The sequence below is a fragment of the Paramacrobiotus metropolitanus genome, unplaced genomic scaffold (assembly GCF_019649055.1).
Source record: "Paramacrobiotus metropolitanus isolate TYO unplaced genomic scaffold, Prichtersi_v1.0 Parri_scaffold0000096, whole genome shotgun sequence".
Lineage (NCBI taxonomy): Eukaryota > Metazoa > Tardigrada > Eutardigrada > Parachela > Macrobiotidae > Paramacrobiotus > Paramacrobiotus metropolitanus.
In genome coordinates, this window is record NW_026570316.1 from 134,297 (window position 1) to 155,268 (window position 20,972).

The 20,972-nt window shown below is 41.5% G+C and overlaps 3 protein-coding genes across 8 annotated transcripts; 1 reads left to right on the forward strand and 2 right to left on the reverse strand.

Annotated features, from left to right (window-relative positions):
- Positions 1–76: 76 nt before the first annotated feature.
- LOC129596858 (45 kDa calcium-binding protein-like) lies at positions 77–2,708 on the reverse strand. The gene is made up of 3 exons (XM_055494243.1): positions 2,042–2,708; positions 1,223–1,557; positions 77–607 (listed from the first exon to the last, which is right to left on the reverse strand). Exons 1-3 carry the CDS (start codon positions 2,340–2,342, stop codon positions 338–340), a joined length of 906 nt encoding a protein of 301 aa, XP_055350218.1. The 5' UTR covers positions 2,343–2,708; the 3' UTR covers positions 77–337.
- LOC129596857 (beta-1,3-galactosyltransferase brn-like) lies at positions 2,590–5,531 on the forward strand. The gene is made up of 2 exons (XM_055494241.1): positions 2,590–4,366; positions 4,838–5,531. The coding sequence occupies exons 1-2, from the start codon at positions 3,454–3,456 to the stop codon at positions 5,239–5,241; spliced, it is 1,317 nt and encodes a 438-aa protein (XP_055350216.1). The 5' UTR covers positions 2,590–3,453; the 3' UTR covers positions 5,242–5,531.
- Positions 5,532–5,924: 393 nt separating this feature from the next.
- Positions 5,925–19,461, reverse strand: LOC129596852 (uncharacterized). Of its 6 annotated transcripts, none has more exons than XM_055494230.1 (9): positions 19,045–19,461; positions 13,204–14,055; positions 11,514–11,625; positions 10,713–11,438; positions 9,439–9,627; positions 9,015–9,268; positions 7,028–7,123; positions 6,530–6,598; positions 5,925–6,195 (listed from the first exon to the last, which is right to left on the reverse strand). In XM_055494230.1, the coding sequence occupies exons 2-5, from the start codon at positions 14,042–14,044 to the stop codon at positions 9,504–9,506; spliced, it is 1,803 nt and encodes a 600-aa protein (XP_055350205.1). In that variant the 5' UTR covers positions 14,045–14,055; positions 19,045–19,461; the 3' UTR covers positions 5,925–6,195; positions 6,530–6,598; positions 7,028–7,123; positions 9,015–9,268; positions 9,439–9,503. The 6 variants fall into 6 exon arrangements, with proteins under 6 accessions (XP_055350205.1, XP_055350206.1, XP_055350207.1 ...); XM_055494231.1 differs by having other exon boundaries at positions 9,015–9,291; XM_055494232.1 differs by lacking the exon at positions 9,015–9,268.
- Positions 19,462–20,972: the final 1,511 nt, after the last annotated feature.

The window sequence follows — 20,972 nt, forward strand, 5'->3', positions numbered from 1 at the left end:
AAATTTGCACTTTTTTCTTGGAATATTTAAAGTATTTTTTTCAAACGAAGTATCTGTACATACAGCAATGTAGTAATTTTTAATTTGTTTTTGCATTTAATGTAACGATGTATTTTCATTTCAAACTTCAAACAAGAATAAATACAAGACACGGCGATCCAATACAGACAATGCAACGCTTATCCATTCGCATTAAAATTTTTCCACATGTAAACTCAAACAAATATCCCACAACAAAAACCACCCATTCATCAACACACAGGAACACAGGGCTGAAAGCATAGTTGAAAAACCCATCACAAACCTGAAACAAAGTGCGACAAGGGAGAGACTAGATTCAAAAGTCATTGTGGAACGTCTCGTCGACATTCATCAGCTTGCTCTGCTCGAAGAGATCCCGGTGCTGCTGCACCTCCTCCAGCGACAGCCGGCCGTCCTGGTTCTCATCCGCCGCGTCGATCAGCTCGTCGGCCTCGGTTTTGGCGTGGATGTGGTTGCGCGGATTGAGGAACTGGCCCAGTTCGTCGGGCGACGCCCAGCCGTCCTGGTTGGCGTCGATCACCAGGAATTCCTTCCGTCGCTGCTCCTTGAAACGTGTCTCGTAGTCCTGTACCGTAAAACCAAGCAAATTTAATACGGTTCAAGAAGCAAAAGATAGGGTTCGAAACATTTCATAATCTTCAATAATTTTAACAATGGCAACGGCACTACAATTAAAAGATCACGCTCGCCGATATATTGCCACTGCTCTACAAATGCAACGATTTTTGCGATCATTTTATCCTGAGCATGTGCAGCGTACTGCACAATACACAGTTTCATTAACATTCGTTTATCCGAAAAAAAGCACAAAACAATTTACTGCAATAATTTATTATTAAAAGCAAAATATGTAAAAAAATAAACTAAATTTAATTTACTGTTACAAACAAAAAACCTAATGCATTACTACTAAAAAACTGAGCTTTCCCTAAAATTTAAATCCTGTGGCTTGTCATGCTTGGCCGCTGGCCGTACTTTTTTAAGCCAAACTGTAAATGAAATTTAAAACACAGAAATGCTCCCAATGTCCTGATTACAAAGGAGTTAACTATAGCAATAACAAGTGGTATATCGACTCAGAAATCGAAAACCAACGCCAGAACAATTCATTTCTTTGCATCTTAAAACTTATTTTAATATATGCGCGTTATCCGCTCACGTGAACCAAGCGTAGCCTTACCTGAAAACCCTCCTCCACCTGACCAGGCGGTGGCGCCGTGTACTCCTCCTCGCTTAATTTCCCATCATTATTTTTATCCAGATTTTTAAAGACATCCTTGGTCAGCTGCAGCAGGGTCTCTTTGCACAGCTCCGGATGGCGGAAGCAGAGGAATTCATGCTGATTCAGCACGGCATTCCGGTCGGAATCCGCCACGTCCCATTCCTCGCGCAGACTGGACAGATCGTTCTTTTTCGTGCTGGATGGATGTGCTTTGTACCAGGTCTGGAACTCGTCCCACGAGACCACAGCGTTTCTGTTCACGTCGGATTCAGTGAAGATTTTGCTTAGCTCACCTGCAACGAATTTCCTTTTGGTTTTTATTTGACGAACATGAATTATTTTCAAGAAAACCAAATTCGTCCCACAATTATAGAACATCAACTTGTAAAATCAACAATCATTCACAAAATAAAAGTTCATATCCAAAAATTTGATTTGATTTGAATCGAATTATCGAAACCTATTTTAATAATCAATTTTCATAATTCTGAATGATAAAAAAATTTAAAAATTCGATAAATAAATATTCGACGGGTAAAAAAATCAAAATAACGAGGAAAAGCACGCCTTTCGAAATCGTTATTGCGAAAAATTCAAGAATAACTTATAACAGTAATAAAAAGTTTTAATCCAGCCTTTAAATAAAATTAACCAGAAAATAATTGGTTAAATTAAACCAGAAAAAAATTCGCAAAATTGCGCAAAAGTGGCAAAACACGACGATTAACTAGAAAAAGAAATCCCGAAAAAAGTAAACTGTAACGATCACGCCAGTACCTTCGCCTTCATCCAGATGCTTCTGCGTTTTATCAACAATCCACTTCTCAATCTCCTCCGCCGTCAGAAACCCATCCGAATTCTCATCGGCCTTCCTAAATGCATCCTCCAGACTATCCCCACCGTCCACTAACACATCGGCTTTTTTCCGCAGAATATACCGCTTCCCATCCTGCACAAACTCATCCAGTTCCCGATGGGAGAAGGCATTCCACGAATGCACTATCAGCGAGAGGAAGCCGAGACCAGCGACGACGGCTGCGATCTGTATACACGTCCGGACACGCTTTCGTAGCACCATTCTACGCGACGACGCAAATGCCCAGGCACAATCTTAGCCACCGAAGACTGCTGTCTTAGCGCCGCTTCACATGATGCTTGACGTTGCGAAGGCCAATGTTTATACGGGGAAATATGCAGCGATAACGATGTAAACAAAAGGAAGACGATAACGCATGGCCGTGATAAATCGACGCACAGTCGCTCTGTGAAAGCGCTCAGCGGCCTATCGGGACGTGTATGATTCGGCGGTAAGGATTAAGATTGGTGAATCGTGATCATCCATCAGGCTGCGAGGATCAGCAAAAACTTCGATAATAAAATTTATCATATTCACTTTTCAAATTGCAAAAATTAAAAATTTAAAAACGCAAAAATGAAAAAACCATAACTAATCCGGGCATCTACGCTCTACGGGAAAACGTCTGAAGTCCAATTCCATTGGAATCTGTGAGCGCAGAACTCTGTTCTGCGGCTTCTCCCAGCGGATGTGACTTCCATTTACCAGTTACTGGTTTTGTCACCGGAACCGGAAATGAGGGAAGTAGTGTAGTCAACGTACACAACGCAGTGAACAGTTTTATAGCACTTCAGAAATTTGTCGTTTTTGCAGTTTTACTCTCTTTTTTAAACTTTTGAATTCTGTACAATTGTATACTGTATATAAAACACTTTAGTACTGTTTTCGATTTCGTGTTTTGTCGTTTTGTGATTGAAATTTTGAATACGAAGTACTGTACTGTATATGAGTGTGTAACTGTGTGTTGAAGAAGCAGAAGCTCCATTGATACTGGTCTCATTTTGTCGAATGTGATCACAGTCTGTAAAGTGTGAACCTGCCTACATTTTTTGCCTACCGTGTACCACCGATTTACATCAACGTTCTTGCTGATGTGCTGCCCCGCTGGTGCTGAACATGTTGTTCGACGACGGCCGGGACTGCAGGAGGCTGATTGAATGGCATCTGTAAGCCTACTTCTATAGCTGATAGCACCGTGGATGAAGTCGGGAACTTCAGTGCTTGGTAGTCGGTAGATGAGCACTGCGCGCCGTTAACACGTCCGTCTTGAAGCGCACGTTTGAAGTCCAAAGAATAACATCATCAGATTCATTGGCAGACGTAATTAGCCACGATGCGCATCCCCAACCCCTTGCACCTCATCCAGCGCCTCCTGTGCGACTCGGGCCTAGTCCAATGCGACGCCTACTTCTCCTTCAGCCTGACCATCACCATCCTGATCTGCGCCCACTTCCTGGGCGTCTACGACATCCTCCTCTTCGAGTCCTCCTTCCCCTCCGACTTCTCCTGGCCCCCGCACGTCTTCGACGACGCCTCCTTCGAGACGTACCAGCGTAACGCCGACGGTCGCAAAATCGACTACCCCGAGTTCTCCTCCAGCCTGACCAGCTCCTTCGAAGAGTGGAAGCTCAACGCGGCCTTTTGGCGGCTGGAGAACGCCAACGACTACTCGGACTGGCCGGCCTTCGCGCCGGGGATGATGAGCATGGTCGGGCAGATCCCGGTGATCAAGACGCACATCAAGTACCTCCAGGCCATCACCAACCCTGTGGATCTCCCCCCGCCCGTCGCCTGCACCGCCACGGAGGACGCGGCCAAGAGTCTGGGCCTGCTAATCGTCGTCAAGTCGGCGCTGGCGCATTTTGAGCGGCGCGCCGCGATTCGAAGGACCTACGCCGCCGCAGTGCACCGTCGCGATGCGCAGCGGGATTTCGAGGTGCTGTTTGTGCTGGGAGTGGCCGGGGGGAACGGGGTGTCGGGCAGTGGGGAGTTCTCGTGGGATCTGCAGGAGCGGGTGGTGCGCGAGCAGGCGGAGTTCGGGGATTTGGTGCAGATGCGCTTTGTGGATACGTATTTTAATAACACGGCCAAGACGGTGGCGGGGATCCATTATGTGGTGGATAATTGTCCGGTGCTGGATCCGCGACATGGATTCTTGTTCCTGACGGATGATGATATGCTGGTTAATGTGGAGAATTTGGAGAAGCTGATTGAGACGGTGAAGGTTCAGCGGGAAGCGGAAGGAAGTAGGTTCTGTTTTTTTAATAACACTTTTAAATCGGTATAAAGATTTTTGGTGAATACACCAATGATATTTCGCCTCCGTTTTTCGGAAATTAAATTCTGTTATGAAGTAGATGTATGTTTTAATGATTTTTTGCCTATTTTTAATAGAAAGGGATGTTGTACATGATTTTTAAATATTTCTTATCATTCTAAGAGATTGTCAAAGAGTTTTTGCTCGCACTGAATAAAAGAAAAAAGAGAATAAATTTAATAGAAGTTTTCAAATAAATTATCCGCACTTTATTAGGAATATTTTTAAATTACGGGCGCAGTGTTGAAATGTTTTTCAATCTGAAGACGGCGTAATATGCTAGTTAATTTTGCGTACCGTAGAATTCTTAATGTGTGGAAGTGTACTTTTAAAGCTCGTTAGTTTTTTTAAATCTCGCCATGTAAGATAATATTGTGAAATTCCTGTTTGTTTGTTGTAGTTAAAGATGTTTATTTGGGCTACAAATTCCCGGGTTCCAAGCCGAAACGCTGGCGATTATCCAAATGGTATGTGTCCACGAACGAATACCCTTTCTCCTGGTATCCTCCCTACATTACCGCCGCGGCCATCCTCCTATCCAAAGACACGGTAGAGAAATTCTACTATGCTTCACACTTTGTCCCGTTATTCCGCTTCGACGACATCTACCTGTCCATCCTGGCGCACATGATGGCCGTGGAGAGTCAGCATTACGGTGACGCATTCCATTTTGATCATCTGCCGTTCGATGAGAAGACATACAAATTCTACCGGGACACCGTGGTGGCGGTGCACGGCTACCACGATCCGGATTTATTAGAGAGGACGTATGACAAGTTGAAGAAGCTGATGGGACGCGCTTGATGGATTTTTTATCAGTATTATGCGTCGTTTCAGTCTAGTCGCGGGATTCCCGATGTGAACAATATGTACAGTACTGCAGAGTGTTTTAAATTATTTTCACCTTGTTAATGAAAAAACACCGTTGCATTCGGTGAGTTTATCTTGATGAGTGCAGCAAGGCTGAAATAATGATGATTTTTTCGGTAATTATGTTAATTTTTGAAACATTATTAAATTGTTTTCAGACTGACGTATGAAGATTTGTATCTGGTAAGGTTATTTTGAAATAAAATATGTTGGCGAAAATTAAAAATCCAAAGAAACGAATTTTATTTCTTCCCTTAAAAACGCTCGTTTGTCAGCGCGCAAAAATGGTCGCGCTCACATTCTCTGCAGCAAAGTATCTTCTAAAAATCAGTCCCAAAAAAATACTAAAATACTAAACGCCACATTAACAGTCGACCGTTAAACAATAAAACGCAGCCTTCTGGACACTAGTAAATCATTTGTTTAAACAGACAGCCATCGAACTAGTAAAATCAATAACGTTTTCCGATCGGCAAGAGCGCCTCTCCGCTTCCCAGATGGTGAGTGGCGTGCGTGATTGCAGTATCAGTTATTCACCTCAGGAAAAATCCCAAAATATTAATTAATAAATCCCATAACGGAAAGACAAGCTGGTACGCAGATCAAGTGGATCTGGCATGCAGACAACACAATGCGGAAACACGATTACACACAGCGTTATCTGTTACAAAGGTAACACTTACTCGCAGATACTAATCAATGTGCCAGGGTCCCCTTCCACTACCATTTGGATGACCAGTTTTCCTCGCGCTTCGTAATGGTGAGCAATGGATAGGAAGTAAAAATCTTTCAACTGCTGATATCCGCCGGACGCTTCCAGGGCTGCATGAACATCTTTACTGTCGGCGGCTGCGTTCAGTTCGTCAAACTGTCCGCCACTGCGGTTAGCTGCAAATCAAAATCACTTTAAAATCGAACTAACTACCGCGGCTGTTTGAAATGATCTGAAATGATAAATGTTTTAAAAAATAAAATTTGAGTAAAACAACTTAAGCGAGAAAAGCCACCTAATAAAATTAAGGTCTGACAAAGGACACACAAAAATGTGAGAATGAACGAGAAATTAAAATGCTATTTTAATTACTTACCACCGCAAATTTATTTAGGACAAATATTGAGAAAGCAGATATTTTTATGAAGTTGACTTCATCTCAGAAAACGGCTCAAAAGCGTTTGAATTTCAGCCTCATATGTAAAATTATTAAACCATGAATCCACATACAAACTTGGATCTGGATTACACCGCGTGCTGGTTTAGGAACTTGAACGCCAGATGGACCCGCGACGTTTTCTATAACAGCATAACAAAAAGCGTTATATGAAATTTTGTTGTTATGATACACTGTTTTTGGCATTCAAATGTATTTGGGTTTTCTGATATAAAACAAGCAAATGCTTACAAAAAAAAACAAATAACAATCTTGCTGATCAACAAAAATCAAACCATTCTCAACGTGCGGTCCAACAATGCACAATATTGTGCCATTACACTACGATCGCGTACACAAACAATTATAGCGATTCGATTTCATTAGCACACAGAGTAGCATAGTCTATTTTTATTTCGATAAATGAATATTATGGCTACAGCCCGACAAAAATTTATCGACAAAAATAACTGTAATAAAACACGTTTATCGAAAAGCCAAATTATTTAGGAATTCTCCAATCAGTCAAGAGAAAAAAGTCAAAATTTTTTCAATATTTTTGTCGCATTTACCGTTCTGTTTGTCATCGGCAACGCTGCCGTCCACATCCATGGGAAAACCTATCGAGATGTTCGGGTCCGAGTCAAATAGAAAGGGGGAATCAAAATCTAGAAAAATAAGATGCAACGAATTATTGTGGTAAACTGCCGTTAATGTTAATTTGGCCAAAAACCTAAATTTATTGCAGCTTTTGAGAATGTTATTGAGCCTTAAATGCTTCTTTCGGTATTGCGCAAGTAGTCCAAAGGACATACGCACTGGACATACGCGCACTGGACATTTGCGCACTGGACATACGCACAGTTTCGAAGCCATTCAATATAAAATTCCGAATAAAGAAAAAAGGAGAAAGTTAAATTATGTAACAACTTGTATATAGTAATCACTTAAATTAAAAACAACACGACAGGAATATACGAGTACAAATGCTTCTACAGGGGTGCCGCGCCAAGTTTGGGCAGTTTTTCTTAAAAATCGCTATAGGTCACCCACCAGTAATTTACTACTTATTCGATTATTTTATAGTCACCGTGTGTCTGCAGCATCTTTTTCACTACGAGTAACGACGCTGAGGGCGTGGATTGCATTAGAGCAAGACTTAAATTAAAGCAGACCAGGTTAAAAATGCGGTTAGACCCGTCAACCATTCTTTCCTTCCACCCACTCTGATTTTGTCAAGAAATTCCACTAATCCTAAATCTCAAAACTAATTATGCTGGGCTGTTTGCCATTCAAAGCAAAGCTCTTGCTAAATACGTCTGACACCGCTTTATTTCAATAAAGGCTACGCGACCTTTGCAATATTACTGGAGGCACTGACAAAATGAAGGATGGTGCCCTTTGCAAGCTTGCGCAGCAATCGCGGAAGGTCGGATGTGCCCATGATAAGTAAAATATTGCTCGGTAAGCATTGGGAGACAACTGTCGATTGTCATTTTTAGACAAAAAGCCCCCCACATCTCGTTACAAAACCTTTTAGCACCAAGGAAAACTTTTTTGACCCTCGCTTTGTCGGCTTTTTCTTTGAGTTTGCCGCCAGCTCTATCTTACCGCCTGCTTAGTAGATACCAGAAAAAACACAAAACCCCTCGACTTTAATGCATGTTTCATTCATCGAAAACATTATCTCGAAGTCGCTTAGCTCTGCGCGCTAGGCAACCGCATTCTTCCGGGAGCACTATTTAACATACAAGTCTATGGGAGCTGCACATTTTTTGGGGGTCACCTCGAATATCAAGCACGCAAAAGTTTTCGCTGACCCATACCACATACCTCTCAGTCTCAGGCCACTCAACAGTTTATAAAACTGTCCATGGATGGAAGATTTTCTGGAAGGCCAGTTATAAGCTGTATAAAAGTGACTACTACCCCATCCAGGTTTTAGCCGAATGGCAAATTATTGCCACTTTTAACATTTTAGCTTTTAATATATTCTGATCCGAAATGAAAAGTTACACAAGAAATGTGCAAAACGAAAAATAAACCGAAGTACAGAAATATTTTAAAATTTGATTTACGCTACTGCCCAAACTTGGCGCGGCACCCTGTACGTCAAAAGCCTACTACAATTTTCATCGAAATTCGAAAGAATAAATTACCATTGTATCAATAATTATTGTGAATTATAATCGTTAACAGCTGAAACCAAAACTTTACCGAAATGAAAAATCTAATGAATTTAAATTAATTTTTAAAAAAATTTCAAATACCGAAAAAATACAGTCTCATCTCGTGTTAATCGGGAAAAATTCGTCTTGCAAAAAAAATTTGCAGTCAATGGCAGTTTCAACCGCGCATGCCATCCTGGGCGACTGTCGAAACAGCTCGTAACGGTAACACCTAAAAATACGATATACATAGGTCTACATTGACCGGTTACTTGCAACAGGTGGTTATCATGTGAAACAAGTAAAACAAGACTCTAGGCAAGGGGAAAAAGTAAAGCAAAAAAAGACTCAAGCAAGGCTGCATTAAAACTAATTCCGAGGGAATTCTTACCATGCGATGTCGACGAAATGTACGGGAATTAGGATTCTGTTCTTCCTTTACAACGTCAACAACCAGTGGACCGATGATAAAGTAAGGCAATAAGCGCATTCAACGTTTCAGCTTAGAGATTTCCCAAGATTTCCCAGAACTGGTTCTTGTTGCCACTCGCGCGAAGTGGGACCGATTTTTCATGTGACCTTAACTGTTGATTTGGCCTACTGACGCTGGCAGTTTTTCAGGGCTCCAGCCAATTAAACGTTAGCCTTGATACGTCAAAGCAAAAAAACTATATACAAAGACAGCAGTTAACTATGAAAAAGCGGGAACGCCGGGAAGCGGACAAACAAGAGAAAACCGGCAGGCTAGCAGATTCTAATTAATCAGTAAACCTAACGGTATTTTTTCTTTCTACACCGTATTCCTGATCACTTACACTCCGTATGTACGCATAAAGATGTCTATCCCGTAGAAGGCGAGAGTTCCCCACAGTGAACACTGTCATATACGGAATAGTGCGTCGATTCCGTAAATGGCCATCCTGCTTAATATTCTGACATCCACCAGTCGCATGTCGACCTTGGCCCAAGTTTTCGGTCGACCGTCGGGTTCAAAAGGACTGAACCTGCGCACAATATTGCAGTTACACCCAGGGCCATAGCACGCGATATATAAATGTATCTCAACGGAAAATGGCCGCACACGAATTAACTAATGGGCAGCCAAGGCTCCAGCGAAAATAATTGGGTTACACTACCTTTCACTAACTTCTACTCCGTACACTACCTTTCATTCCGTTCTAAATTTTGGGTAGTTTTTACTACCTTTCATTCGGTACATTATGTTTTCATTGTTTCAAGCACCACCTTTGACTCCGTGCACTGCCATTCGGCACTGCCTTTATCTGCGTGCACGACCTTTTAGTCTGTAATTTTTTTCACATCAAAATTATTTCCTTAACTTCCGTTTTTTCATTAACAGTTGTCATTGCTGCGAAATTTAAGGCATCACCAGCAGTTATAAAATTGAATTCCCGTGCGTAAGTAACTCTCGGCGCCCGTGTGCCGGTTTTTCTTCGCTTTCCGAGCTTGACTTCGCTTTCCGAGCGCAGTGTCATAGTAAGGAACAGGGCCCATAGTAAGGAACAGGGCCCGTGACCCGCCATATTTCGCCGTCGAAAGTTCGTTGACCGACAGGCCGTCGAGCAAACACGACGTCGCACCGTCACGATGTCGCGCCATCGTTTTGCTAAACTGTCGTAGTTTTTTTAGTTTTCTTCGCTCTCTAAATAAGGTGATGACGTTAAGCAGTACGTCGGTGGCTATACCAAGAATTAATTACAAGGAAAAATGAATTACTCGTACTGTATTATAAAGTTGGCTGGTGGTGGCTTGGTGCTGTCATTTTCATGTCAAATTGTAAACTTTTTGTGCCCAGTGCAGCAGCGCCTACGCGCCAGGGCCGAGCATTGTGGATCTGCTGATTGCAGAGCCGTGACTAATTCTGATAATTGCACTACGCACTTTCAATTATGGTTCACAACACTGCCATTTAGCGGTACAGACGCTGATTCTCATGTGCGTACGGAACAAGGCCTATTGTATTAGCGGCAGTGAGCAAATTACTAACATTGGTCGAAGACAAAACAAATACAACGGATTCACTAATCACTTGATGTTGATAAACTGAGATTTATAAACATAAACTTACATTAAGAGATAACTGCGAATGGGCTGCCAGTCCCCGGGATAGTCCAAGGTGCGCACCCAGCGAGCATACACCGCCGTGACCTTTGCTAGCATTTCTTCCGTGACCGCTGGAAAGTTGTCGTTCAAAGCGTACATGAAGCGGCTGGCTATGTGCATTTTGTCGTCGTCGCAGCGCAGCAGCAACCGCGGAATGGTGATGCGCAGTTGGTCGATGGGCAGTTCATACGCCGACTCCTCCGTAAGATCCTGCATGAAGGCCTGCTCGTGCGCTGGTAAGAACGTTCTTTCGGCATTGTAAGAGTCTTCTTTAAATACGAAGTACACTGCTCCACCAAAAAGATGGTCCGATGACCAGTTGAGGAGCAGGATGAACTTGCAGTTCTCTTTATGATATCTCACCATTACAACTGCAGGATGCTGAAACTCTTCCTCTCTCGTCCAGCCCACTGTGCCGAGACCCATGATCTCATAGTCTTTGAAAACAATTAACGGCAACGTAATCTTCATGGCAAACAGCACTTCCGATAAAAAGAACGTATTGTGTAGACGAGAAGCTTCCAGTGCGGTAAGGCTTTCGGTGGTGGTGGTGATGGTGCGGCTCAAGAGCGATAACAGGCGGAAACAGTTGTTGTTGTCGCACTGAATTCCGGCACAGCTTCCTAACGAGATGCTGATGTGCTTAGTTAGACTGGGACTACTTAGCAGTAGCCGCCACAACGCACACACCCTGTCGAAGTAGACATACCATTAGAAAACAGACACATTCACACAAGAAGACAGTTAGCAGCGTGTGTGATCTAACCGCTTCGCCCGCATTTGTGAATGCAGGTCCATGTAGAGAAATATCTGGCTGAAGAGCCACGGCGGCAAATGGCACAGATGACTAGCTGCGGAGCACGTGTCGGGTTCCGCATCTAAGGAAAGAATTTCATGACAGAGTAACCAATGTACAGCTAAAATCACGTCGAACAACGTACAGCACTACAAAAGAAGCCAGGGCGACTTCTCGGGTGGACATTATTCTTAACTAATATTAAAGTACTACCAAACTTATGCCGATTCCGGGCACCGTTGAAGCGTAGCTACTGCCGACCTAGCGACGTTGGTAGATGGCAGCACTCTGCGGCGGCCAGCTCATGCATGGTATGCTGTGAAAACGCTGAGTATCAGACCATTTCTTGATCAGGTAAACACCGGAACAGCGACACTTCGGAATTTTTTGACCAAAGACATTCGCAAAACTCAAACGCACTACGGCCAGTGTTGTATTTACTATTGCCCCAACACCTTTCTTACTTTTTACTTTTCATCTGGCCGTTGCTTTTACTATTTACTTTTCATAATCGTTCTTCTTTACTTTTACTTACTTTTTACTTTTTTTATCGTAACCTTACTTACTTTTACTACTTAGTAATCACTAGTAAAATAGTATTTACTATTCGTGTTTTGCGATAAATCGCAGTACGCGACAAAAGTCCAGTTTTGCTATTCGTTTCTAAACATATTACGTATCTAAAACAAACATAACTCCTTCATCCTTGTACTCTGTGTCAGTGTGCACACCGATTAATTTTAATTTGTGCTCAGAAATTTGTTTCAATGAAGCGATTCGGTTCTGTGTAAAATTACAGTACTTATTTATCGACAAAAATTAGCAAAGTCATTACACCGTATCCGGTGCCAAGGTAAGTATTGCAGTGAAGCGGCACTAGCTAATATGCCTGGCAGTCACGTAATTCGCCCACCTAAGCGGTTGAAAGCGTCTGCGGTGCAGCGAAATTTTAGCGATTCAGAAGAAAACCTGTACTGCCAAACGTAAATGCTATGGAAAAAAGCATGTTCAGCAGCATTCTGTTGATGCCCGTCACTTTTATCTGTTGCGGACGCTTAGTAAAAAGACTGATCTACTAATTAAACTATTCCCGTTTCGCGCCTCTTACTTTTACTTACTATTTACTCCTCAAGCCTCGGCTGCTCTAACTTTTACTTTACTTTTACTTTTCCGTTTTGCTGCTTACTTACTTTTTACTTAATTAGTAAGAGACAAAAACGGCTTACTGAGTAAGGTTTACTATTTACTTTTACTAAGTAATTAAGCAACACTAGCACTACCCCACCGGGATGTGGTAACTGTAACACGAGGAAGGGAAACCTAGTAGGTTTAACGTGGCAACATGTGTCCTTTGCATCTACATCCGACAAGACGGTGCAATAATCAGGATAACACAAACCACTCCATACACTATTGACCATGGTCTAAACAGTATGTGCTGCTCGCTTACAGTGGTGTGAGCCTTTGAGGTATTGAACTTCTAAGTATGTGTAACAAAATAGTAAAATTCAGACAGTCATTCTTTCCTATCTATCTCGACATTGCCAACGGAGTGTTTGACGCTATCGGCTGTGGCTCTAATACGCTCCGAACTGAACTGCATCTGACCATGGGTTCGCTGTCAAATGGGGTTCTTACCAACGAGCAGCGACAGTGTTACCTGTTTCGTGTAGGCTGCGCTGAACTATACGTCCCTTTTGACCAATCGCTGGCAGGTGGACCCGGCTGGCTAGGTGTTCCTTCAGGACTTGGGTTATCATTTCCCCCGTAGTCTGTGCCATCTGCGCGTCCATCTCGGGGGTCATGACAACAAAGATACAGGCATCCCGTTCAGTTCGCAAGTGAAAGCGACAACAGTCCAACAGGTAGTGCCGGTACAGCTGGGATCTCCAAATCCGTTTAAATGCACGCCGAAAATGCCTGACGAGACGAAATTTGTCAGAGGCGTCACTGAGAAGCGTCTGAGCTCGGGAAAGGGAAAACGGCACCAGGTACTTGGTGCACTGCAGACCCTTGCCCGAGTGATGCAGTAAAGGGGAACCATCGGGCGGCAGCCGTACGGTAATTTGACAGTTATCAGCCATCTCACAACCAGGGCTGTCTGGTTGACCGATGCTGCTGGCTCTGTCGGTTTTGATATAGAACACCTCACACTTCTCGCATCCACTTAGGCAGCCCAGCTTCGTGACCGGCCGGAAGCGAAACGGTCCGTCGTCTTCGTCACGCAGTGCCGCATAAACGATGAAATTCTTCGGCTCCGGAACTGAGCCGGTGTTTATATAGAACGGAAGCGCCCAGACGCGCCCCATGTGCACCCAACGGGCCGTGACCTTTTTGGCGTCAAAGTGGATGAAGGCCTGATCGCCGTTCATGTCCTGGATGTACCCTAGCCACCAACTGTCGTCAACATTGTGGACCGCCACCGTGTTCTGGTAGCTGATCTGGTTGACATCCGCCAAGAGCGGCTGAAACCGCGGCATTATTAACGGTGTACAGTCCATTACTGATGGGCCTAAAGAAAAAAATGTGTCAAGTTCCAACAAGCACTTAATCCGATTAGGCTGAACCGCACATATATATGTAACCGGAACTTCGCTTTATTGCAATTATAATTCACATATGCTCATTTTAGGAAGCATAAATTTTACCGCAAAATTTACACTTATATAAATGTGCGTATTGTAAAATTAATTATACTAAAGCAAAGTGCCCGTAAAATACTTGTACGTAAACTTTTACGTGCAGGGTACATGCAGTTTGCGGGCACATATGCAACCCACAACATCGATCGTGCAATTTGCACGTTATATGTTATAAGAAAATGGATGTTTACAAAAGTTGTCATGTCCGTTGCAGTTTATTTTTTTTACTGGTTAGCGGGTACAAGATTTTGTTACGCTGAAGATTTTGCCGATACGTCCGATAAACAATATTCCAGAATCAAAACAATACAATTCAAATCCTGTCCGCTGTCCGACCGATTTGGACATCGAAATTCGTATTCTTACTGATGTTTCACGACGATTTATCGCATCAGCGCTGATGTCAGCTTCTCTTTATTTTATTTTCAGCCGTGAAATTTTTTGGATAAATTTAAGTTGATGCAACTGTAATTTAACTTGATAAAGGTCAAACGTAGCATACACTGCTAGGGCTCTATTGCCGACAAAGTTTTGTTTGTTATAAAAAGGAACATCAAGTAACATTAAAAATAACCATAAAAAGGTCTTTTTGCCTGGACAACACGGCTGCTCAACCAAAATGCCATACTAAAAGTGAAAAGGGCTTCTCTTTCATGACAACTTTCGGTACGGCAGCCAAATCACACGGCCACCGCCGCACCTGGCACTTGCAAATGCTTCACGCTCCGGAAGCACTGGAATACGCTTGTTTGAAATTATCGTCAGTGAAGGTAATTCATGTGCTCAGAGAGACCTTTACGCAGGGTATTCAGGGCAACGAGAACAAATCGCTACAGCCTGCAAGCTAGCGAGCGGCGAATCTGTGCGCTTCGTCGGCAGTAAAACGGCAACACTAAAAATTTCGATAAACTAAAGGTTGCGCATTCACAGCTTTTCACTCGAATACAGATCTCAGGGCAATGTACAGTAGTTCGCAAAATACTTTAAAGATGCGTTTATATTAAATTTTTAACATATGCAGTAACATCGGAAGACTGACTACTGACACTACTCGTAGAAATTCAGACAACTGGAAAAAACTGACAGATAGGTAGTTGGTTTAGCAACTGAGAGCGAACGATATCACTATGCAATAATTTTCATACAGCAGTAGTTCGTAGTAACCATGGTGATTAATTTTAATTGTTTAAATTTCGATCAGTTTTAATAATGTGTTAGCTGCACTGGCTTATTAGAACGCGAACTGAGTGTTGCCGATTAAAGCAAAGTACCCACTACCCAGTACCCAATGCTGGATTTACAAATAATTTTAAAAAAACACCTTCCGAAATAATCAAAAACGCGCTTTAAATGTAAATAAATTTTCATTTCCATATTCGATCTAAGAACTCAAGTAACGAATTCAGAAAGTCAGTTTGATCGAAAAAGTAAAAAAATACTGAGTACAGCTGAAGTCGTTAACTAATTGATCCATGCTGCATCTAAATTATTCTAAATCGTAATCTTGTCACTGTTGAGCTATGGCCTATGTACATCTATCAATTTTCTACATTATTTGTGCATTATTGCACGGAAAACTAAAAACCCAGGAATGCAAATTATGCCTTAAGGGATTTGGCCCGGTACATGGTACCAAATTCGGGTACATCCACGGCAACTTTCGCTGACGCGCACCCCCAAACACTTTTTTGCATTGCATTATGATATTTTGTAGCCAAAGGATTCGTATACATAGGCGAAAAAACCGTTTGTGCGCGCAACATCTGGTTCGGGAGATATTAGTGAAATAAAATTCCAAAAGTTTAAACGCGCGGCGGTGTACCAAAAGTCTCATTATGAACCGATGCTCTTCAAATTTTGCACGAAAACGCACATTATCATGAAGATCATTTTGGTACCGAACCAGCTTTCTGCCATTTTTTTCTTCCATTTTAAAATGAATTTCAAAAAGTTTGAAATTCATTTTAAAATTTGAATGATCTTCATGATAATGTGCGTTTTCGTGCAAAATTTGAAGAGCATCGGTTCATAATGAGACTTTTGGTACACCGCCGCGCGTTTAAACTTTTGGAATTTTATTTCACTAATATCTCCCGAACCAGATGTTGCGCGCACAAACGGTTTTTTCACCTATGTATACGAATCCTTTGGCTACAAAATATCATAATGCAATGAAAAAAGTGTTTGGGAGTGCGCGACAGCGAAAGTTGCCGTGGATGTATACAGATTTGGTGCTATGTACCGGACCAAATCCCTTAAAAGTTAAAAATCGAAATTAAACTTGTCAGGTTCAATCTGCAAAACGTGATATCCAGTTCCGTTATAATACTTACCATACTGACTTATAAAGTTATATTATACAAGTATCGGTCGCGCTAGCGCGCGACCAGTTGTGTTCGAGGTATTGAAAATGAAAAATACAAAATATACTTTGTACAGCAATAAAAATGATTTTGAGAAATATTTCAAATATGAAACCCCAGCAAGGCCAGCTACGAAAATACTTTAACATGTAGAAATGCGGACAGTTTTCAAGCTTTCCGGTTAAATTCGACCAGTATTACAAAAACTGTGAAAGCCTCCGCAGTTTTTCTTTTTGTTTGCATTTATCACGGTTCTTTTTCACGTTTTTAATGTAACTTTATATTGCCGATCTAACGAACTGAAAACTTGAATTTTTTTGTACTACCGATAATATTTAAACGGTGATTAAATGAATGCAGTGGGATCATTTACACAATGTCCACAAAAACCATTCAGCCGACATTTTAGCGAGAATTAACGGAAACTTGTGAGAAACAATTAACGGTTGCCCAAGGTGACCTGGCAGGCTGCATCTTTAGCTACTAATTGTAAGAATTTTCAGCCATTCAGTCAAGCTCTTCACTATTTATAAAAATAAAATAAACACATATTAATTATTAGATTTTGAGGTTAGTGAATACCCAAGCTACCACCAGTATCACAGAGCCGCTATTTGAGTGAATACGGTAAACGGGCTGCGGACTGGCTTTTAGATATTTAGAAATTACATATAAATTGAACAATTTAGACCGTGAAATATTGAGGTACACAGATTTTTAGATATTTTAAATTTTTAGATATTTTCCACTTTGGAGTCTCAAAAAATTAGAGGTAACGGCCCCGCTGCGCGGGGCCGAGTCGAAATATTTAGAAATATTTAGAAATTCTTGACATGGAAAAGCTCTGGAGCCGACTTTCGAAAAATTTATAGTTATTTTGAGGTACGAGGAGGAGCTACCTTGGCCCGATCAAAGGCATACGCGCGACCATTAACCGATCACTGTGCCCGGGTATTTACATGCTGGGCCCCGTGGGTGTGTAACACGGCTAGCCACCCAGCGGTGGCAGCGCACTAAAGTCCGCACTTAAAATAGCACAGCAGTTGATCGCTCAATTGTTTTTTACTTTTTTAAAACTTTTCCAAACAATATTTTAAAATTTAAAGAAAATAGAACTTTTATACAGATATCCCTTTCATTTCAAACCAAGAAAGTTACGCGTGGTGGAATCTCTCGTAGACATAGCATAGGATTTCAGCTAACGGTTCCAAGAAAGTATCTCAAGTTATATTTACGAAAATCCAAAAGGTTGTCACTAACTTGGTTCTCCTGGTAGAAATAAAAATTGCCTACTTTTTTCCCATATTTTGAAAAATTATCTAAATTCTTAGAGACACTTAAGAAACGAATGCTATAAACTGGATTTCTTCTATAAAAAACTATTTACGTGCTGATGCTTGAAAGCTGCCGTCGCGGGGCGGTTAGCCGTGCTGCACACACTTTGAAACAGTGATCGGTTTATGGTCGTGCGCATGCCTTTGATCGGGCCAAGGTAGGTCCTCCTCATATTCAAAGAGATTTAAAAACATCTTAAAGGTTTCAAGAATTACAAAATAATTATAAGTTTGATGGAATTGACAATTTTAAATAACTATAGTTTAGGTTGCTAAGTTGCGAAACTTGTATTTGCTCATTCGAGACGTTTCTAGAATTTACTGGAAATTTCTAAGAACTTTAAACGCTGAGCACTGAAAGTTTGAAAGGGTTTTGAAAACGTTCCCAAAACCAAAATTTTTTTCCAAGCTACAGGTAGGAAGCTTTAGAAGATGCTGGATTTTATAAAATAATCAAAAGCTTCACAAATGGAATCTCGAATTAGGAGATAAATTCCAAAAATAACAACCTTTAAGTACTAACAACCTTTAAGTACTACAGCTTCTAAAAATTTTTTTAGACCTTCTCCAAAACTTAAGATTTTTTAAAGATAAAGGTAGGAACGTCTGCGCGATGCAGATTTTTTAAAGATAAAGGTAGGAACGTCTGCGCGATGCTCTATTTTATAAAATTATCAACTTATTGAAAAAATCCATTTTGATTTAGGAGATAATTTCCAAAAAATAAGGACGTAAGAATATATGAATCTATTGATATTTATACTTCCGTTACTTATTATATTACGGAGAACTCCCGTTATAAAATATATGGGAATTTCAATCGGATAAGATTCAGACCTAAGGAACTCATGAAATGTAGGTTTTCTGCCATATCCCAATGTTTAAGACTAAAAAGGTTATTGTGCATAATATAATGCATATGCTGAATACGTATTTTGCAAAACTCCTGGGACCTTCGAAAGCTTAAAGAAGATTTACAGCGTTAGTTGTCTGTGCGCAGCAACCGTGTGGATGCTGAGTAAATATTCAATGCCATTTGCCATTTTTTTATGATGCAGAAAATAGCCCGGAAAGAAATGAACAATTTTCAGTCTTTCTCTGTACAAATAATACACGAAGATTCCATACATAATTACATTCCCAACATTTTCTTCGTACTTACAATAGCTTGCAGCGTAGGAACTTCAGTTAATCCAGCCAAGCTAGCGTAGAATAAGTCGATGCTGACAAATAGCAGACAAACCCATGCGTAAAACCATTACTCGTATGAATTGATCCAATTATAATTTTATTTTCTTAATTGTCGTACGAATCTTGATGCAAAAAAGCTCAAAACATACAGAACAAACTGTCACTAAATTGTGTGTTTACAGTGTACTGTATGTGTAGAAATATGAGCATGTATAATATTGGTGTAGAAGAGGAATTCAGTGCCGCATGATAAGTACACGTTCGTCTGTTCTGTCCCAGTCATCCGACTTGATGGCTAGAACAGTGTGTACAGGGAACTTTTGGGAAGGTGTACAGCGACACGGAGGATTCTCTTCTATGCAGTTCAATAAGTAAGTTACGATTAATATTACCTATATGCACCATGTGATATGTCTCGGGGCTGTTCGCACTTACTGCAGCATGCGCATTTCACAGCAAGCACGCAGCGTGCCCAGGGACAGTCAGTCGTGAACAGTAACACGCTGCACGATCAAACTAGCTCTCCCAATTTTCTCGCATCTGCTGGCCTGCTGCCAGCCAGCGCCGTTAACCACCCCCGTTGGCTGATTCGATTCACATAGTAACCGCTCGCAAACTGTGTCTTACAAAAATAAGCTTGCACCGTCGTGACCGTACGATATTTCCTGTGCTTTAGCAGCTGGCATGGTGAACTTTAAACGTTGCGAATGCATGTACAGAGTACAACGTTTAAACGTAGTTCTGTATTTTCGTTTATATTTAATTGACAGCCGGTGGGGCTCACCGTGCTTCGAATAAAGTTCGAACGAAAACGCAGAACGACGTTCTTGTACAGCAATAATAATTAATGGCACTTGCTGTGCCAGTAAGTAGATCTGGTACAGCTAAAGTATCTATATATATAAATATTGTATATATTTGTAATTATATGAAAATTAATTATTTCTGAATACTGATTATGCATGCTCAAAAATTGTTAGACACGCGTCCCGACTGAGTATTAAGGGCACCGCGACATTTCGCCGTGGCCCGCGGACAACTAGTCGCAGGACATTCCGACGAAGATAATTTGATGCGAGGCCATTTCGTTTTGCGACCACTCGCCGTCGGACATTATGCCTACTGGACTCTTGGCCGCGAGACATTTCGGCGCAGGGCCGTTTCGACGCGGAGACATTTCGCCGTGGAGACAAATACTCGTAGCTTGTTTAAGTTTAACAAAAGAGTCACAAAAACATAAGAAAACATAAGAAACCACAAGAATCCTGTTAGATAAAGATATCACTTTTAATACACAATACCGAAGCTAACTGGTAATTTGGAATAGAGCATTTTTTATAACAGAATTCTGTGCGTACTAACAACGGAATTAAAAAACGCGCAAAAGGTTCACCGACATTTTGTCGACTAACATCTTCGTCGACAGTCACCAGGGCGACAGTTAACAAAATTAAGACAACATAAGAACACAAAGAAACCGAAGAACCTAAGAAACTTCCGATGACATAAGAAAAATAAGAAACCCAAGAAAACCTGAAAACCCTAAGTAAACTGAGACGATTTAGGAAAACGGCAGCTCAACTTCGTGACGGGTCGACATCGTGCCTGCTAGTCGAAGCGACGGTCGACGATTTTCGTCGATAAAATGGCGAGTCACCCGCGCACGGTATACGTTTCATTCGGCACCAATCATAATAATATTTTGCCACAAACTTCTCCAGATTGCCGATTGGCAAAGTATGTCATCCGTGATTATTTCACAACGGACATTTTTTCCGGTATATCCGCGTATTCATATAAGAGACTTCCATAGTTAAAAAAACGAGAATTCTGGTTTAACGATCAGAAATGCAAATGCATTGACTACAGAGCACATACAGAGTACTTACATTAATCATG